The sequence below is a fragment of the Myotis davidii genome, unplaced genomic scaffold, assembly GCF_000327345.1.
Source record: "Myotis davidii unplaced genomic scaffold, ASM32734v1 scaffold174, whole genome shotgun sequence".
Lineage (NCBI taxonomy): Eukaryota > Metazoa > Chordata > Mammalia > Chiroptera > Vespertilionidae > Myotis > Myotis davidii.
In genome coordinates this window covers 5186525-5203576 of record NW_006289087.1, presented here as the reverse complement: position 1 = coordinate 5203576, position 17052 = coordinate 5186525, and the positions used below count along the sequence as shown (strand labels likewise).

General features: G+C 40.6%; 1 protein-coding gene across 1 annotated transcript in view; it reads right to left on the bottom strand.

Annotated features, from left to right (window-relative positions):
- Window positions 1-17052, bottom strand: part of GPATCH2 (G-patch domain containing 2) — a 79148-nt gene that overhangs the window by 1402 nt on the left and 60694 nt on the right. Inside the window, exon 8 of the mRNA XM_006761340.2 lies at window positions 6702-6790. Within this exon, the coding sequence (XP_006761403.1) occupies window positions 6702-6790 (89 nt within the window). The remainder of the gene's footprint in view (window positions 1-6701; window positions 6791-17052) is intronic.

Sequence of the window (17052 nt, the reverse complement as noted above, 5' to 3'; positions counted from 1 at the left end):
TCCCTGGGATGAAGAAACTCCAAGGAGGCTAGTCGCTAGGGAGAGAAAGCCGGGCGTTGCTATGTGACATCATTATCTGGCACCCACAGCCCCCGTTCGTTGCTGGGCTGGGCTCTGGGCCACATTTTGCGCCATGGGGTCTCGGCAGTGTCGGCTGCGATTTGGTGGGCTGTTGCTCTGGGGTGGTGGCAAGGCCTCCAACCCCACTTGGGGGAAGCTGAGTGTTGCTTTGTGGGCACCAGGTCTGTAGTGCCATTTCTCTGTAAATGGACAGTTGGCATCATGGCAGCTCCTGCATTGAGCACCTGCCCCCTGGTGGTTAGTGTGTGTCATAGCGACCAGTTGGACAGACACTTAGCATATTAGCCTTTTTTATACATATAGATAGATGTCACCACAATATGTTCAATAAAAAAGAAAAAAACATTTAAAAAGCCACTACAATTTTATTTTGAAATTATGATTATGTTGGTAACCAAGATAGATCTCCAAGGCCTCTAATTTTTCACTGAATAGCTACTGACCAGTATTTTCAGTTAAGCAGTACGTGAGCATTCTCTCGCATAGCCCTGATGTTTTGAGTGATTGCTACGAATTAATTTATTTCAGTGGATACGCTGAAATCAGATCCAAGGTCTAATACTGCTCTAGGCTACAGATCTGTTTAATCATATTTTGGATACAAGAGCTTGCAAAATCTCAGATTTAAAATGTGTTTTATATTTAAGAAAAAAAAAAATAAGGCCAATTCAAAATGTCCCTGCAAAAACTGCTGAAGTGTGATACATTTCTGTTCTCAAGTGAAGAGCAAAGGAAAACCAATTCACTATCATGATTTTAAAATGTTGGTATTTCAAGGATAGTGGCCCTGGAGTGCTGTGTTTTCATGTAGGTGGAGAGGAATCCATTCCCTCTCTTTTTAAAAATGCTAGTTTCGCTCCTTAATGAAAATAAAATAAAGCAAAGCATCATCTTGTACTTTGAAGAAAAACAAACAAAAAAGAAATATTAAATATCTCCAATGCTAAATCTTACCACATAGAAACACAGACTCATCAAAAAAGCAAAAACAAAACCAAAAAAGCAATGGCTTTTCCATACAACCTTAAAAAAAACAAAACACCCAAATAATAGAGAGATACTTTGATTCTAGAATGAAATATCCTGTTGGTTTCCCATCCTTTTTCTTTTTATGAGATTAAGGCATGGGAGGGCACAGCTCAGCCTCTGCTCAGCACAGCACCACCACAATTTTCCTTGTCTTTTGCTCCTGGCAGCGCTAAATCCTTTAAGTTCTTCCCTGGAAGGTGCTCCTCCCGCTAGGGCAATTTTAGCAATAACCTTCCGCGTGCTCCCTCCCAACCCGCCTGATGTTGGAGCTCTCGTATCTATTATAGCCCATTCGGTCCTCTCCCCTCACATCTTCCAAAAACCACTGCGGATGGTAATTCACTTGCGTAATTGGCTCAAGAGATGAAAAATCTTGTACCGGCCTCTCCTAGCTGCTAATCTGTCCAGCTGACTGCAAGCCTAATTGGCAGCTTGTTTAGTAATTTGGCTCCTAAAGTGTTGTATTGATGTTGGATAAGCAACCAGTGGGAAGGGGAGGTGACGTGCTGCTCCCTGCATGGCCTCGTGAGCCCGCTTCTGTCCCTGCCCTGGGCTCGGAAGGCGTTCCGTGGTCCACACACACTTCTCCCCATCCTTCCCCCGCACTTGACTAGCCAGCCCAGGGCCAGGGCTATTGTTATTACTCGTGATGTTATTAAACTACTAAGTTATAATACTGTCCTGTAGTTCTTAGTATCTAACTCAGGATCATAGGTTTGATTACTGTTTAAAAAAGAAAAGAAGCAGCAGTAAGTACAGAAAGTGGTAGGTGTTACTACTCTCTGTCGAATATTTTTATTATTTCATTTAAAAAGAAATTATGAACCTGGTTCACAGTTTGATGCTCAACCACTGACCCACACCGGCTGGGCTGTTCAGGGCGACTTTTAATAAAAAGTGCACTGTTTAAAAATCTTCAGCCATTACTATAATTTACAATCTGCCTTTTGTGCCTTAAGTATTCAGGAAGGTTATTTTGTTACTAAAGGCCTGGTGCACGAAATTTCTTGTACTCGGGGGGGTGGGGGGGGGTCCTGCATCCTCTTGCAGTCCAGGACCCCTCGTTCCTTACTGCCCACCTGCTCACTGCTCCTTAGCAAGAGCACTGACCACCAGGGGGCAGCTCCTGCATTAAGCGTCTGCCCCCTGGTGGTCAGTACACATCATAGTGACTGGTTGTTCCTCCAGTTGGTCAATTTGCATATTGGTCTTTTATTATATAAGACAGTGGTTCTCAATCTTGGCTGCACATTAAAATCACCTGGGAATCTTTTTAAAATCTTGATTTCTGGGCCTAAGAACTAAATAAACTGACAAACAAAATAGATCCAGAGACATGGAGGCATGCAACAGACTGACAAATCTCAGAAGGAAGAGGGGGGCAGGAAGAGATTAAACAGGGAACTTGTATGCGTATATGCATAACCCATGGACACAGACAATAGTGTGGTGGAGGCCTGGGGAGGGGCCTGGAGTGAGGTGCAAGAGGGCGAATGTGGGGGAAAGGGGACATCTGTAATACTTTCAACAATAAGGAGAAAGTAAAAACAAACACTGTTACATTGGAGCAATTTATATAATTTTGTATAATTTAAAATGTACAGAAAAAAAGGTTGACTCCTCTGGTGACTATTTTTCCTACGATATTATTTCACTAGAAATCAAAATAGTAACAGCAAGAACTCATTTTGGATAACAATGAGTTTAGTAATGTATAGTGGACAAAACATTTAAAAAAGGTAATTGCCATAATAGTAATAAGCATATTTACATCTTTTAGTTTTCATATCCTCCATAAGCTGTGACTTCTACCACAAACACAGACTGTAACCAACATTGCTGACTGCCTTTTAAAAATGCGTTAATAATATTCCTCCTATTTTGTTCACGGCTTTTCTTCACCTTTACAGATGACATTTTTCAAACAATAAAATGCATTCTGCTGGCAAGCCTTCCTGCTTCAACAGTTCTCAATTTTAGAATAGTAACTCTATCTACATCCTCGCTGCGGCGACACCCACCGTCTCTGCCTATGTGACTTTGAATGAGGCAGGGAACAAGCCATACATTTAAAAAAATCAATATCCAACCTTATCAATATTCATTTTACTTTGTCAATACAAACTACAAAGGTGAAGGAGCAGTAAATAAGCTAAAGCACTGAAATAAACTTGGTGTTCCTGTCACAATTAATAAATGTTCAAGCGATAATGCTGCTGGCTAGTGCACAGCCTTATGAAGCGATGAACTTACGCTTCATGCTGGTGCTAAGATGGGGTGGGTACAGTTTTCAACACAGTAAGCAGGTAAAGATGATCACATTTTGGGTTATTAGTTTCATAAAAGACTTGTTAAGTCTTTTTAAAAATAATATTTATTATGTATATAACATACCACATTATATTTAGGGTCCTAAATTATTGTATTAACTCAGTTTGGAATTATAAAGTGAAAGCACCTAATTTCCGGACAATTCTTTTGGTAAATCTTTTCTTAACCTGCTGTTTGACTGCATAATAGTTCACATGTAAATCAGAGGGGATCATTAAACAATGTTCAAGCTGTCAGGCTTTTAGCTCTTCTTCCATATTATAAATGAGGTGATCTTCACCTGCATTTTTCCAGCTCAGATGGAATGTTGACTAGAGGCAGGAATTGTGAAAATATGTCTCAATTCAGTGTGTTTTTTGAGAGGTCTACAAAGGGTCTATAAAAAGGTGAAAAAAAATTCTCTTTAATTCTACCTGCTAACTCAACTTTGGAAGCTGACAGATATAACTGACTCCTTATTATGTGACTAACTATATTCCAGAATTTGAAAATGACAATTTCAGAGACGTGACAAGACAATCTAGGATTCACGACCTTATTATCAAAGTGTATTTATGCAAAAGCATTTCTTACTTGAATTCGAATAATAGTCTTCACCTTGGAGTTGATTCATTAATATTGGAAGAAATTCTTTTAGAAACAGATCTTTTAAATAACCTCACTCTCCTCCTCTTGGAGAGGAGCTGGTGTGCATGGATTTGAGACTGTTCTGGATATGAGTGACACAATTCTCCTACGTCACTGCTTTTTGAATAATCATAAAAAGTTTTATGAGTTTTATTCTTGAAGGAAATTTGAAGGAAAAAAAATCTAGTAATATAATAAAAATCCAGAATCTTAAGAAAATCACAGCACTTTAGTGGTATAACATCTGGAATATGCTGGTGTGAGCTTCTAAATGTTTTAGGCTAAAGTTTAATGTTTGGAATTATAAAGTGAAAGTGCCTAATTTTCTGACAATTTTCAACACATACTCCTTATAAGTGGTTCCCTCTGGCACTATTGAATTGTAACGTCAGAACCACCTCGCAGAAATAATTATACCACCCTCTCCGACCATTCTGTATTTTCCTTCTCCCTGCACATGTGTTGAGAGCGTGAGGGCCTGATCCAGCTGTTGTCTGCTCCTGATCGCTGGCATGAAGGTGCTGTACTCCCATTCCTACGATTGTTCTGTCTCTGCCACTAATGTCTGAATCACTGAAAGACAAGAGAATTCAGGGGACCATTCAATGGAACCAAGGGCATTAAGAAGCCTACACCTGCTTACGAGAGATTTGAACTCAAGAACTTATGACATGTATTTGATCTGAAAGTGGCTATATGTTCCCACATAAAGAGATGTATTACAAGTGCTCTAATTAATATTCTGTATCTCTGCATAGCACTATTTAGATGAATCTTCTATGAAACTTACGATATGTAATAGTGTGTTCAAGTAAGCATATGCAATGAGATAGACTTCACAGATATAGTCTTACAAAAAGGTCTTGAGTAAGTTGTCATAGAAAGAACATGGGTTTAGGGTTCATGCAGGTGTGGGCTCGAAACCTCCCTTTGCCATCAATATTATACATAGAGAAGAAGATCCCCACACTTCTGTGAATTTTAATTTTGTGGTATAAAGTGATGATAATGACCAGCTCATAAAGTGGATGTAAAGATAAAATGAAATAATGAAGTTTCTGGTACAGAGTAGGTATCCAGTAAGTGGTAAATATTATTCTACATCAAAAGAAACACATTCTACACACAAGTGTTTCTAATGTCCATTTTCTGAAAATTCAATACAACTAGAAGATCAGATGTTATAACCACAGGCATAATTTCATAATGTAGCCTTTTTTATGGATGAGGAAACTGGATGAGTGGTCTAATTTTAAATTACTCTTCCATTTTTTTTTTTTTGGTGAACTATGGGATAGGTCCCCTAAATAGAATTTAAGCTTCACATCTTTCCTCCCCGCCCCCAATCCCCACATTAAGATTATATGTGTGTACACATATATGTGTATGTATATTATATATACTTATTTATTTCACCTTCTCACTGCTTACTTTGCTATTCACATGAATATTATTTTCATAGTCTATAATTGTGAAAAAAAAATGTTTCTTACAAAGGGTTTCCCAGATGAAGTTAAGAGAATGTTTATAAATCTGGATGGTTAAGTACCCCATGCAAGAGACCAAGGCTGTTATTCTTTGTAATTGACTGAGTATCTGCACTGAAAACATTTTCTCACAGTCATCTGGCTCTGTGTCACGTGCATGCCAACTGCTGTTTATTCCTATGTGGGCGTCCACTTCTTCATGCCCAGTGGGCTCCCCCTTATCACTGGTCCCCCCATCTCTGCCTCCCTTACCATTGCTCTTGCGTGAGATTTCTGCAGTACATGCTAATCTATTCATCTCCCTCAACCACACTGGAGTCATTGCCCCTGTAGAAAGGCTCCCTGTCCCCTCTGGTCCAGTGACTTCTCTCTGTCAGCACTTGTGATCTCCCTGTGCCACACTCATTAGAATGACATGCTCTTCCAATGACATGGCTCTTGAGGTGGAAATGCTGAGGGATGTTTTATTCTGTTGTGAACGTTGTCTAATAAGGAACGACGACTCTGGGACTAGACACCAGACGGCCCCAGTCACGGCCCGCTTCCCATCTACTTGATTTGGAGGCTGAGCTTAAACTTATATATATTTTATTTCAGAGATGAAGGGGAAGGACAGATAGAAACATCAAAGATAAGAGAGAATCATTGATTAACTGCCTCCTGCACACCCGCCACTGGGGATTGAGCCAGCAACCCTGGCATGTGCCTGACCAGGAATCGAACCGTGACTTTCTGGTTCATAGGTCAACGCTCAACCACCAAGCCATGCAGCTAGGCGAGCCTAAACTTTTGTGTTTATTACTATTAATCTCTTCTGGGCTGATTTGCCTTTTATCCCCCCCCACCCCCCAGTCCCCCCAACAAATCTACATTTCTTGAGGCCAAAGACACAGCCTTTGAAGATTCTGTGCCCTTTAATACCTCTCACAAAGCCTTCATTGGGGCAGGTGGATAGCGAATACTTCATTGGTGGGCTGCCTAAAACCTCTACAGAAGCAACGTGCATCCATCTCTACACCAAATGCAAATGATGTAACAGTTGCTGGCAACCGTGCCTCTTCTTAGGCGCAGTGATGAAGAATGATCACTATTTTATTCTTGATGACTCATGAACTTCACACGTGTGCTCTGCCCCCTTCCTTTTACCTGTTGTAGGAGGTCCAGGCAAGGGTGCTGCCTTCCTTCTCCGTTTGACATCTCCCATGCACAAGGATCCTAAATGCATGCTGGTTTGCCTACGGGCAATTATCAGAAAAAAAAACTATTAACAAAGGAGAAAAAGCATGATACACAAACACACAGCTTGTACAATCTGAACCTAAATCCAGAGGTTCTCAACCAAGATGGAGCGGCATCGTAAAACCACCAATCTTGTTTATATCGAAACATAATTACGTTTGTTGACAAGCGTTCAGCAGCTAAATGCGCCACCATAAATTGTTACTGGAATGAATAATATAAAAGGAATGCTTTTTAATTTTCAAAACTGGCAATCTTTCTGGCTCAACATAAAATCAAGCGCTGTGGCTTCTGACAGGAAAATAGCTAAGATTAATTATCTAAAGAGATCACAATATTGTTGCTAGGTTATCAATTGGTTACTAATGCTTTACTGTCAGAACAACATTTATTACAGGAAAAGTATGATCAATTTCTTTGAAGATATTATGCAGCAGCGAATTCTCTTAAAACATTTTCAATAGGAAGAAGAAAACAGCAATGCTCTCCCTTATAATTCATATGATTAGAATTCCTCAGTTAATTACCAGTTAGGTGAAGCAACATCCTGGGAATGCATTAATGCCGGTCTGCTGCTCCTGAACAGGCTAATGGGGTATTGGATCATATTCGTAAAGACACAGCATATGAGAACCTTCTGCTATTCTTGGAACTAGTTAGAGTTGGATTATTCTGCCTCAATGTGGGTTCTTGAATTAAACAGATTTGGGGAAATTAGAAATCGCCCATTGGAAACCAAGACAAAGTATTACAAACATGGGAAGGACATAAAGGTCTTCAGATTCTTCAGGCCACAGAGGGGCCCTGTCCACTTCCTGGATCTCAGTTCCTGACATCGGTTGAGCCCGTGTCTGGTGGTCACGAAGCAGAAATAAACGAAGCGTGTCATTTATGGGAGCGCACGCTCTTTTAGTAATTCACAGAGATATGTAGTAGTAGCTTCAAGATTTATACAACCCAATTTGAAAACATCTAGATTAGAGAAAAACTTAAAAGCAAAATGTCAATTCAGTTAAGAACCCAAATATGTGGTTATGCAGATGCACTCAGGTGTTTAAATATTATGAAACCTTGGGAGTTGTGGAATAAAATTAAATATAAGTTCTATCTATAAGGCACAAAGTAAAGTACAATTAATGATCAGGTTACTTCAAGGGGCTATACACAACCAAAGAAATATACCAGTACAGGATGTAAATGGGTATTTGTCTGGTTTCTCTTGCCATTATATTGAGTGCATAGTGTTTCCCTGTTACAGAATAATTAATTATAATTATTTAAATATTTTTAAGCCCTAGCTAGTTTGGCTCAGTGGATAGATTGAAAAATTAGTTCATTCAGTTAATGAGTAACTTTGCAGAAATATATTTATCACACATATATGTCAAAGTGTTCATTAACATCCATAACTAACATTTTTATTGGCTTTTGTGGTGTGCTCTATGGCTCACAGAAACAAGGAAAATCAATGGTTATGATCACATCCACTTTTAAAATTAAAAAAATAGAAATTTATTTTTTTAAATGTATTTTATTGATTTTTTACAGAGAGGAAGGGAGAGAGATAGTTAGAAACATCAATAAGAGAGAAACATCAATCAGCTGCCTCCTGCACACTCCCTACTGGGTATGTGCCTGCAACCAAGGTACATGTCCTTGACCGGAATCGAACCTGGGACCCTTGAGTCTGCAGGCCGACGCTCTATCCACTGAGCCAAACCAGTTAGGGCTTGAAATTTAAAATAAAATTACAACATCAGAGAAGCATAGAAATAAAAAATTAAAGTCCCAGAAAAGACACATCCTTTTTATCCAAAAGTAATGAGTTCACTGATTCAGCAAGTATTAGTATCTACTCCTGACTCAGCATAAGACCCTATAGTGGTGGTGAAAATGCGGAGAGCAGGAGAGAGGGTACAGGAGAGACCAGAGAAGGAAATGTTCAAGTCCTATTGGGAGAGTTTCAAGTCTGAGCAGGGAGACAAAGTCATAGGGTCTGGAGTAATTAGGGACAGAGGTGGCAGTGGCAGGCAAAAACCAACATTATTAACAACTGCCAGAGATTTTACTTTTAGTCTTTACATAACAGGTTGCATTTAATGTGCCTTTTTTCCGTTGGTTAGGGAAAAAAATCTGTGCTTCCATGGAAAACTATGCTTTTAGAAGATACCCTTGCAGTCATGGGCAATTTCTTCTCAACTTCAAGTTAGAGAAAACAGAAAGCAAAGGGAACCCATTCTTTCTAGAACCTGAAGACCTGAGCCATGAGAACAGCTCCTTGTAGTCCAGGAATTGTCAGGAACTGGCTCCCTGCTCCGGCGGGGAGGGATCCGGACTATGGATTGGGGAGATTCCCCCTTTTAGGCTTGTCTGCCCCCTCCCCCCTCTTTTCCCTTCCAGCAGTTCTCAGCCTGTGGGTCGTGACCCTTTGGCAGTCGAACGACCCTTCCACAGGGGTCGCCTAAGACCATCCTGCATATCAGATATTTACATGACGATTCATAACAGTAGCAACATTACAGTGATGAAGTAGCAACGAAAATAATGTTATGGTTGGGTCACAACATAAGGAACTGTATTTAAAGGGCCAGAAGGTTGAGGACCACTGCCTTAGACAGTGCAGTGGAGTTGCTACAAACAATACCAAGGAAGGTGTACCCTGTCATTTAGTTTTCACTCTATGTAAAACATAGCAGTCATCATTTAATTTAAAATCAGTGGATGTCTGAGGCGGCCGTGTCGCTTTGGTCTAAATGAGTCGTTGGCCTTTGCAAAGCTGAGCGAGCACTTGGGTTATGAGTGGAGGCGAGAGTTGGCCATTCCTGTGTTTCTGTTTGGCTGTGGTGCTCTGAAAAATGACAGTGCCTTGTCCTACAAACAGACCCAAAGTTACTAAAGGATCATGTTTAGGACCCTTTTGTAAGACGCCATGTGGAAATGACCAGTCAACCCTATCCGTGTACTTGTTCAGAGGACTGGCTTACGATGGAGAAGAGGGCAGACCAATCGAAGCCTGATGATTCCGTATCTACTGACGCCTTCCACACTGGGGGTCACAGACACAGTATTTAAGCGGAGAGGATACAGGAAGAATGCTGTCTCGTTATTCATAAGCACTGGCACGGAGTTATGACTTGAGCCACAGTTTCCCAAACACTGATTGTTAAATTTCCTACTAAATACGAGAACAGCAGAGCTCACAAAGAAGTCACTTTTTTTTCTTTTGCAACAGACTTCACTCACGTATCCCATCATCCCTTTAGAAAATATCAGCCTGGACAGGGCGCCAGCTGCACAGACGTGAGGCAGGGCCACTGTGTCACTGCGGGGGCCATCGGGGCAGAGGGGAGGGTGGGGGCTGGGAGATCCAGTCCCTGTCACTGCGGGGCCATCGGGGCAGAGGGGAGGGTGGGGGCTGGGAGATCCAGTCCCTGTCACTGCGGGGCCATCGGGGCAGAGGGGAGGGTGGGGGCTGGGAGATCCAGTCCCTGTCACTGCGGGGCCATCGGGGCAGAGGGGAGGGTGGGGGCTGGGAGATCCAGTCCGTGTCACTGCAGGGCCATGGGGACAGAGGGAAGGGGTCATCCAAACTCATTGAGTGCCGACTATGATGCTAAACAATTTCACATCCTTTATCTTGTTTAATCCTCCCAATAACCTAACCCCTCATAGATCTGAGGCACCCAGAGTCCAGGAAAACTGTTACTTGTCAAAAAAAATCACATACACAAAAAATGAAGGGATTGTATTTGAGCCAAGAAATGCTTCCCTCAAAAGAATCACTTTTTCCCTCTTCCTCACTACATCATTCAGCTGAGTTTATTACCCTCCATTTAATAAATGTCTACTGAGAATGAAATGCATGCCATGCCCTCTGCCATAAAACGGGATTGAGAAATAAAAAAGATACGGTTTTCATTTCCTGGGGTTAAAGTCTACCGATCATGTGGGAAAAAGATTTCAACTCAGTATTCAAAGAGAATCCCAACCAGCAGGTGAGGGGTCCTAGGCCCCCAGGTGAGAGGACACGCCTGCAGGGGCACAGACACCCTGTAGCTTGCCCGGGACGTGGCATGTTTGGGGGTGTGAGCACCTCAATCGGACGGGACCTGGGACATAGGGAGGCGGGGGAGGAGATGGCGCCTCCTGGCACACATCGCATCGCGTTGTAATAAACAACGAATCTGTCCATTCGCGATTATTTTAAATTCTCCAGAAAACAAACAGTGGAGCTGCCTGCTGGACTGAGTTCATCAGTGTGTTTACTAAACAGATAGTTGAATCCAGTGGGAAAAGCCTGTCCCCAGGTCTTTGTAGACCTGGTTCTGGGTTCTGTTGCCGCTTCTGTGGGAAAGTTACTGCTCAGCGAAGAGATGGACTCAAGGGTGGGTTCTTGTCCAAGGTGGCTCTGGAGGCCGAGAGGCGGCTCATGAGCGGAGTTACAAGGGCCCCTGTGACACAGCTGGCAGCGACAGGCTCCAGGCTGAGTTGGGTCAGCTGTGATTTTCTGTAAGATGTCCCCTGGCTTTCCCTGTTGAGCCGGGACTCATTTTACAGTCATAGTTCTATATGCTGTAACGTACATCGGCTGAGTATGGCTACTTTGTCCTCCACATCGAGGAGGTAATAAACACAGGTTATTTTCATCACAAGCCAGAATGTCTGAAACTTCTGAAAGAGGGGAGGAGTTAATTCTACTTGGAATATGTCAGACAGTGTTCTTATTTCATATCAGCTACTTGAATTTAGGTTAAATTATTGTTGGTCAGAGTTCAGTTGGGAATCCAGGACCCCATTGAAATGTCACCTCTTCAAGGCAGCCCTCTCTGATTGCCACTGCCAGAATACTCTCTCACTCACATCACAGTGTCTTCTACCTTCAACTGCAGCCCTACATGAACTAACATTCTCGCTGCACGTACACTCCCTGAAGGCTGTGGGCCCTACATCTGATTTACCTTTATAAGTAAATTCCCCTTAGTATTTACAAACCTGGCCGACACAGGCACGCATTAAATAGTTATTGAATGAAACTTAACAAGGCATGGCAGGGCTTTTATATTAACTTATTTTTATGATAGTCAATATTTTAGTTGAGGTTCCAATTTCTATCGTAAGTAAATGTTTACTTACGGATATAGCAAACCACAAAACACATTGGGTCCATGCCTTGGGCTTCAGGGGATACGTGCCCGTAAAACCAAGCTTGTACGTGAGCCAGCATCTGACGCCTATGCAGGCCCCCTAGTCCTCTTCCTATATAATTCTGCTTTTCACTAACTGTAACTTCATAAAAATAATGCTCTCAGTTCCTCTTCTTCCATGCTCATGTTTTAGCAAATGAAGGAACATTCTGTCTATAAAATATTCACAGACATGTTAGCAAGTGTATCCTAGACCAGGGGTCCTCAAACTACGGCCCGCGGGCCACATGCAAACACAAATACTGTATTTGTTCCCGTTTTGTTTTTTTACTTCAAAATAAGATATGTGCAGTGTGCATAGGAATTTGTTCATAGTTTTTTTTTAAACTATAGTCCAGCCCTCCAACGGTCTGAGGGACAGTGAACTGGCCCCCTGTTTAAAAAGTTTGAGGACCCCTGTTAGACTGAGAAATGGACGGGAATAGTCAGGTGAGCCGCCCGGAGGCTGTGACAATAGCCTGAGCACTAATGGTCAACAAGCAGGAAGAGAACTTGGAGACGCTCCTCGCTCCGTCCAGCTGAAATGCTGGCACAGTTAGGGGGCACGAGCTTACACTCCGGAACAGTTCTGCCATCAAGAGCCTTCATGATCCTGTTAATTCAGGCCTGTTACTGTCCATCTCAGAAGGTCTGTTGCCTTTAAATGTCCGGGGGGAAATGCCCAAGGAAAACTAATTTCAAATATAAGCTGAGTCTTTCCTTGCTGCATTTATGTAATGCTTTTCTTTAGAAAAACATGCATGTCCCATACCATTTTTTAAATTTCGGAAACAAAATGCCAAATGATTGAACAGCAATCAAATGGTGGTTATGACGAATATATGATACAGAGACAGGAAGCGAGAGAAGTGTACAGGACCGCCGCTGAGAGAGTACTGGCAGGACAAACCAAAACCAAACCAATGGAACCTAATCAGCTCTCTAGACCCAAGCACCAATCACAGGCAACCCAAGGGCCAGGGGCACATGTTAACTGATGTCACGGGGATCATCAGCAACATTCCCGAGATGAGGGACACGTTACAGGACAAACCTGACTTCTTCAGCTATAAAATTCCCAGGAAATAAAGGGGGGAGTGAGTGGTAAGGCGGAGACTTTATAAATCAAAGGGAACTTAAGAGATAGAGATCAGTTATAATAGGAAGATTTTATTTGGATTCCAATTCAAACAATGTATAAGAGAATTTAAAATAATCAGGAAATGCCAATATCATATATATATCATGTATATGTACATATATATTCATATACATGAAGAAATTATTGCAATTGCTTTGTTTTATAGATATGATAATGGTACCATGGCTTCTTTTTTTTAAAAAAAGAGGTTGCTATTTTTTATGGAAGCATACTAATATATTTCAGTTGAAATAATAGATGGGCTTCGGGGTAAAAGGAAGGATTGGGTAGGGATATAAACGAATCACCAGTGGCCACACATTGATAAATATCTAAGCCAGGGATGTATCCACTGAGTTTCTATTTTTCTCTATTTCTGCATGATGAAAATTTTAATAATATTGTTAAAAATGGCTTTTATCATCCTGACATCATAAGTGAAAAGGCATCGTTTCAACTGGTAATACTGACAATGTAAAGTCATTATAGGTTTTTCAAGTCTTACTGGGGCGCTCAGTAATTTTTGAATGATGAGAACTGAAATTAAGTTACCCGTGAAGTCTACGTCTTCTGGTCTGTAGATACCCCGGACTATAACTTGATGTAAAAAGATTACAGAAATCCCTATCTGAGCTTTATTGTCCTTAGAAAGGATAATGCACAGTTTTTATTCCATCTTTCTAATTAGTAATTTAAGCATATGTTCAGCATTTAACTCTAAATGTTTGCCTTTTCCCCAAGCTCAAAGACAGCTGTCCAAGATGTGAATGCCAGAAAACATTTAAATATCAACATCTGTTGAATTATGTTAATTTAGTGTAATATAATTGGGCATGAGCTGGAATTGATCAGAAGTATATGAAATAAGCAAAAGTAAATTTGCAACAATATCTTGGTATACAAACAAATCACTACAGAGTGATGAAAACATGTTTCTAAAAAGAAAGAACAAGAAAAATACTGATTATAAAAAATGGATTCTTTTCAAAACATATTTCTAACTCTCTGGGACATTCTTCTGTGATTTTTAAGTTAAGTTTTAATTGTCTCCTGGTAGGGGAGGCTAGGGGACTGTCAAGGGGGGGCGTGGTGGGGGGGAAGGACACATATGTAAAACCCTTTGTAATACTTTAAGCAATAAAACAAAAAAGATGAGAAGAAAAAAAATTTTTTTAAAAGTAAATTGTCTCCTAATTGAAAGATAATGAAAAAGAGCTAAAACAAGTGACAATTGAAAGTTCAATATTTGAATTTTTTTCAATTATGAACTAAGACATTAAAAGGTTCTAATTACACTTATGCGTTAAACTTTTAGTTTGCAGGATAACTCTTGTTATATTATGAGCAGTTACACATCTCTGAGTCCAGGAGGTGATGTGTTCTGCTCTAGATACAGAACATTCTATTTTTAAGTTGGAAGTGTCTACAATGTGGCAGATGAACTTACTAGATTTAGTCCGGGGACCTTAAGGTACAGATGATCAGGAAGCAGCTGCTGCTTCTTGAGTGGCCGATTTAAAATATTAATTTTTACAGCAATCCCTTTACTAATAGATTAGGATGCTTGTTGTTTGGGGGAGTATTTGGCACGCACGCATGCCCACTGGATGACCAGGGACCCAGATGTCCCGTAATGAAGTTATACCCCGGCAGCGGCAGGGCCGCAACCTGCTGCGCCCGGCCCTGCAGGTGCACCTCCTGGCCTCCCGGGGGACCCGTCTCGGGGCATGAAAGGTGACCTCTGTGCGCACACCCGTTTAATCACAGCACCAATTCGGAGCGTGCCAACCGCGGAACAGACACCTGTCCTTACGGAGATGAGCTTCAGACGACAAATCTATGGCAGCTACAGGTCACGGGAACACCTTTCAGATGCTGACTGTGTTCCATATTAGCGACGATGGCCAAATGCAACTGCTGTTCTGGAGGGGCCCAGCTGTGCATACGTTCATCATCTGAAAAAGCCAAGTTCATCTGCCAGATCTCGGAAAAGAGTGTCTCCCCGGGGAGTGCTCCATTGCTCTTTTATTCACCACACTCTGGACACATGACATGTTTTCAAATGGCAAATCCCCTTTTCCGTATGGGCTATTTATATCACACGGAAGGAAGCTTGCAGAATTCTAATTGGCTAATCACTAATTTTATTTAGTGTGATCACAATGTAAAATAAGTCTATAATCATTAGTTTAAAGTTCCAGCAGGGGAGGTTAGAATTTCAGGGTGCCAAACGGACAGCAGGCCTGAGAGCCGGCAATGGGAGAATGTGCCCGTCTTACAACGATAATTTGGTCACATAGAGTAAAACAGATGAATCAAATGCCTTGGAAACCATTTCATGTTGTATATGTGGTATGTTTCCAATTATTCTAGTCTAAGTACCTCTACACCTAGAGGCTATTCAAATTTTTAAAAAAATTAGAACTCATATGCAATTAAATGTGTTCCAATTAAAAAAATATGGAATGTATACATTCTAATTAGAGGGAGTATGTGACTTTCTATTTGTTCATTCATGCATACATATGGGTGAATTAAAATAAGTTAAAATATGCTTTTCTATCTGAAGGACTGGGTAAACTTTTTTAGAACAGTGAAATTTAATGCTAATTTTAGGTATGGAAAGAAACAATGATAAAATAGTAGAAGTTTAATTTTTAAAATTAGTATTTAAAAGCAGATTCAACAATTATTTTGGACATATAAACACAAAATACACAAAATAAATAAAGTTGATGCTTTAAAATATGGTGTTGAATCATTAGTTTCAGTACAACAAAGGAGGATTTGTTAAAATTTCTAAATTTATTAACACAGGATAGTTAACTTCTCATCTTAAATAACAGAAATAATGCATCAGTTACTTCTGTTGATATACGCCTGTGAAAAGCAGCACGGAGCACATTCGTCCATGTCATTAACCAGAACTCTAATGAACAGTTATCCTCTCCCAATTTATTAGCAGCTGCTCAAAAATGCAGTAATTAATAGTTTCATTTATTTTTGGCAAAGCTGCAAAATGACAAATAGTTTTGTATCTATTGCAAATTAGGTCTCCTTCCCAAATAACAGATGACTCTATGGGGAGCATTGAGCAAACTGAATCCTCCAGCATCTCTGGGTCTTTGGAAGATCAAATAAAGAACAGCTGTAATTGTATTTGTTACATCTGCAACAGAATACAGTGATGTGTGTCATCATATGGAAATGAGTGAGCTGTGTCAGTGCGAACAGAAATGTTCTTTCCAAACTGAGTGTGTGTGTGTGTGTGTGTGTGTGTGTGATTGTGAGTTTGTGACCGTGAGTGTGTGTGTAAATGTGTTGAGTGAATGTGTATGAGCATTGTGTGAATATATATATATGTATGTGTGTATGTGAATGTGATGGCATTTGTTTTGATTCTCTGATGAAATCTATTGTCATTTAAAAAATTTTAGAAGACTTTTCACTACTAGTCAGACATGATGACGGCAAAGAAAAAGTATATAAGAAACTATAGCACACATAATTCCAGGGATTATCAAATCTTTTCACACTAAGTAGATGGAAAATGGAATGCTTGTAAGAACAACGTAAAATGAGGTTTCTAAAACACATTTTAAAATGTTTAGTAGAAGGTAATAATAATGGCAATAAAAATGTAAAAAGGTTTTTATTTGATTTCAGATTATGTATCGGGCTACTTACTAAGATGATTTAGCCCAGGGGTGGGCAAACTTTTTGACTCGAGGGCCACAATGGGTTCTCAAACTGGACCGGAGGGCCGGAACAAAAGCATGGATGGAGTGTTTGTGTGAACTAATATAAATTCAAAGTAAACATCATTACATAAAAGGGTACGGTCTTTTTTTTTTTAGTTTTATTCATTTCAAACGGGCCGGATCCGGCCCGCGGGCCGTAGTTTGCCCACGGCTGATTTAGCTCTGCTTCACAA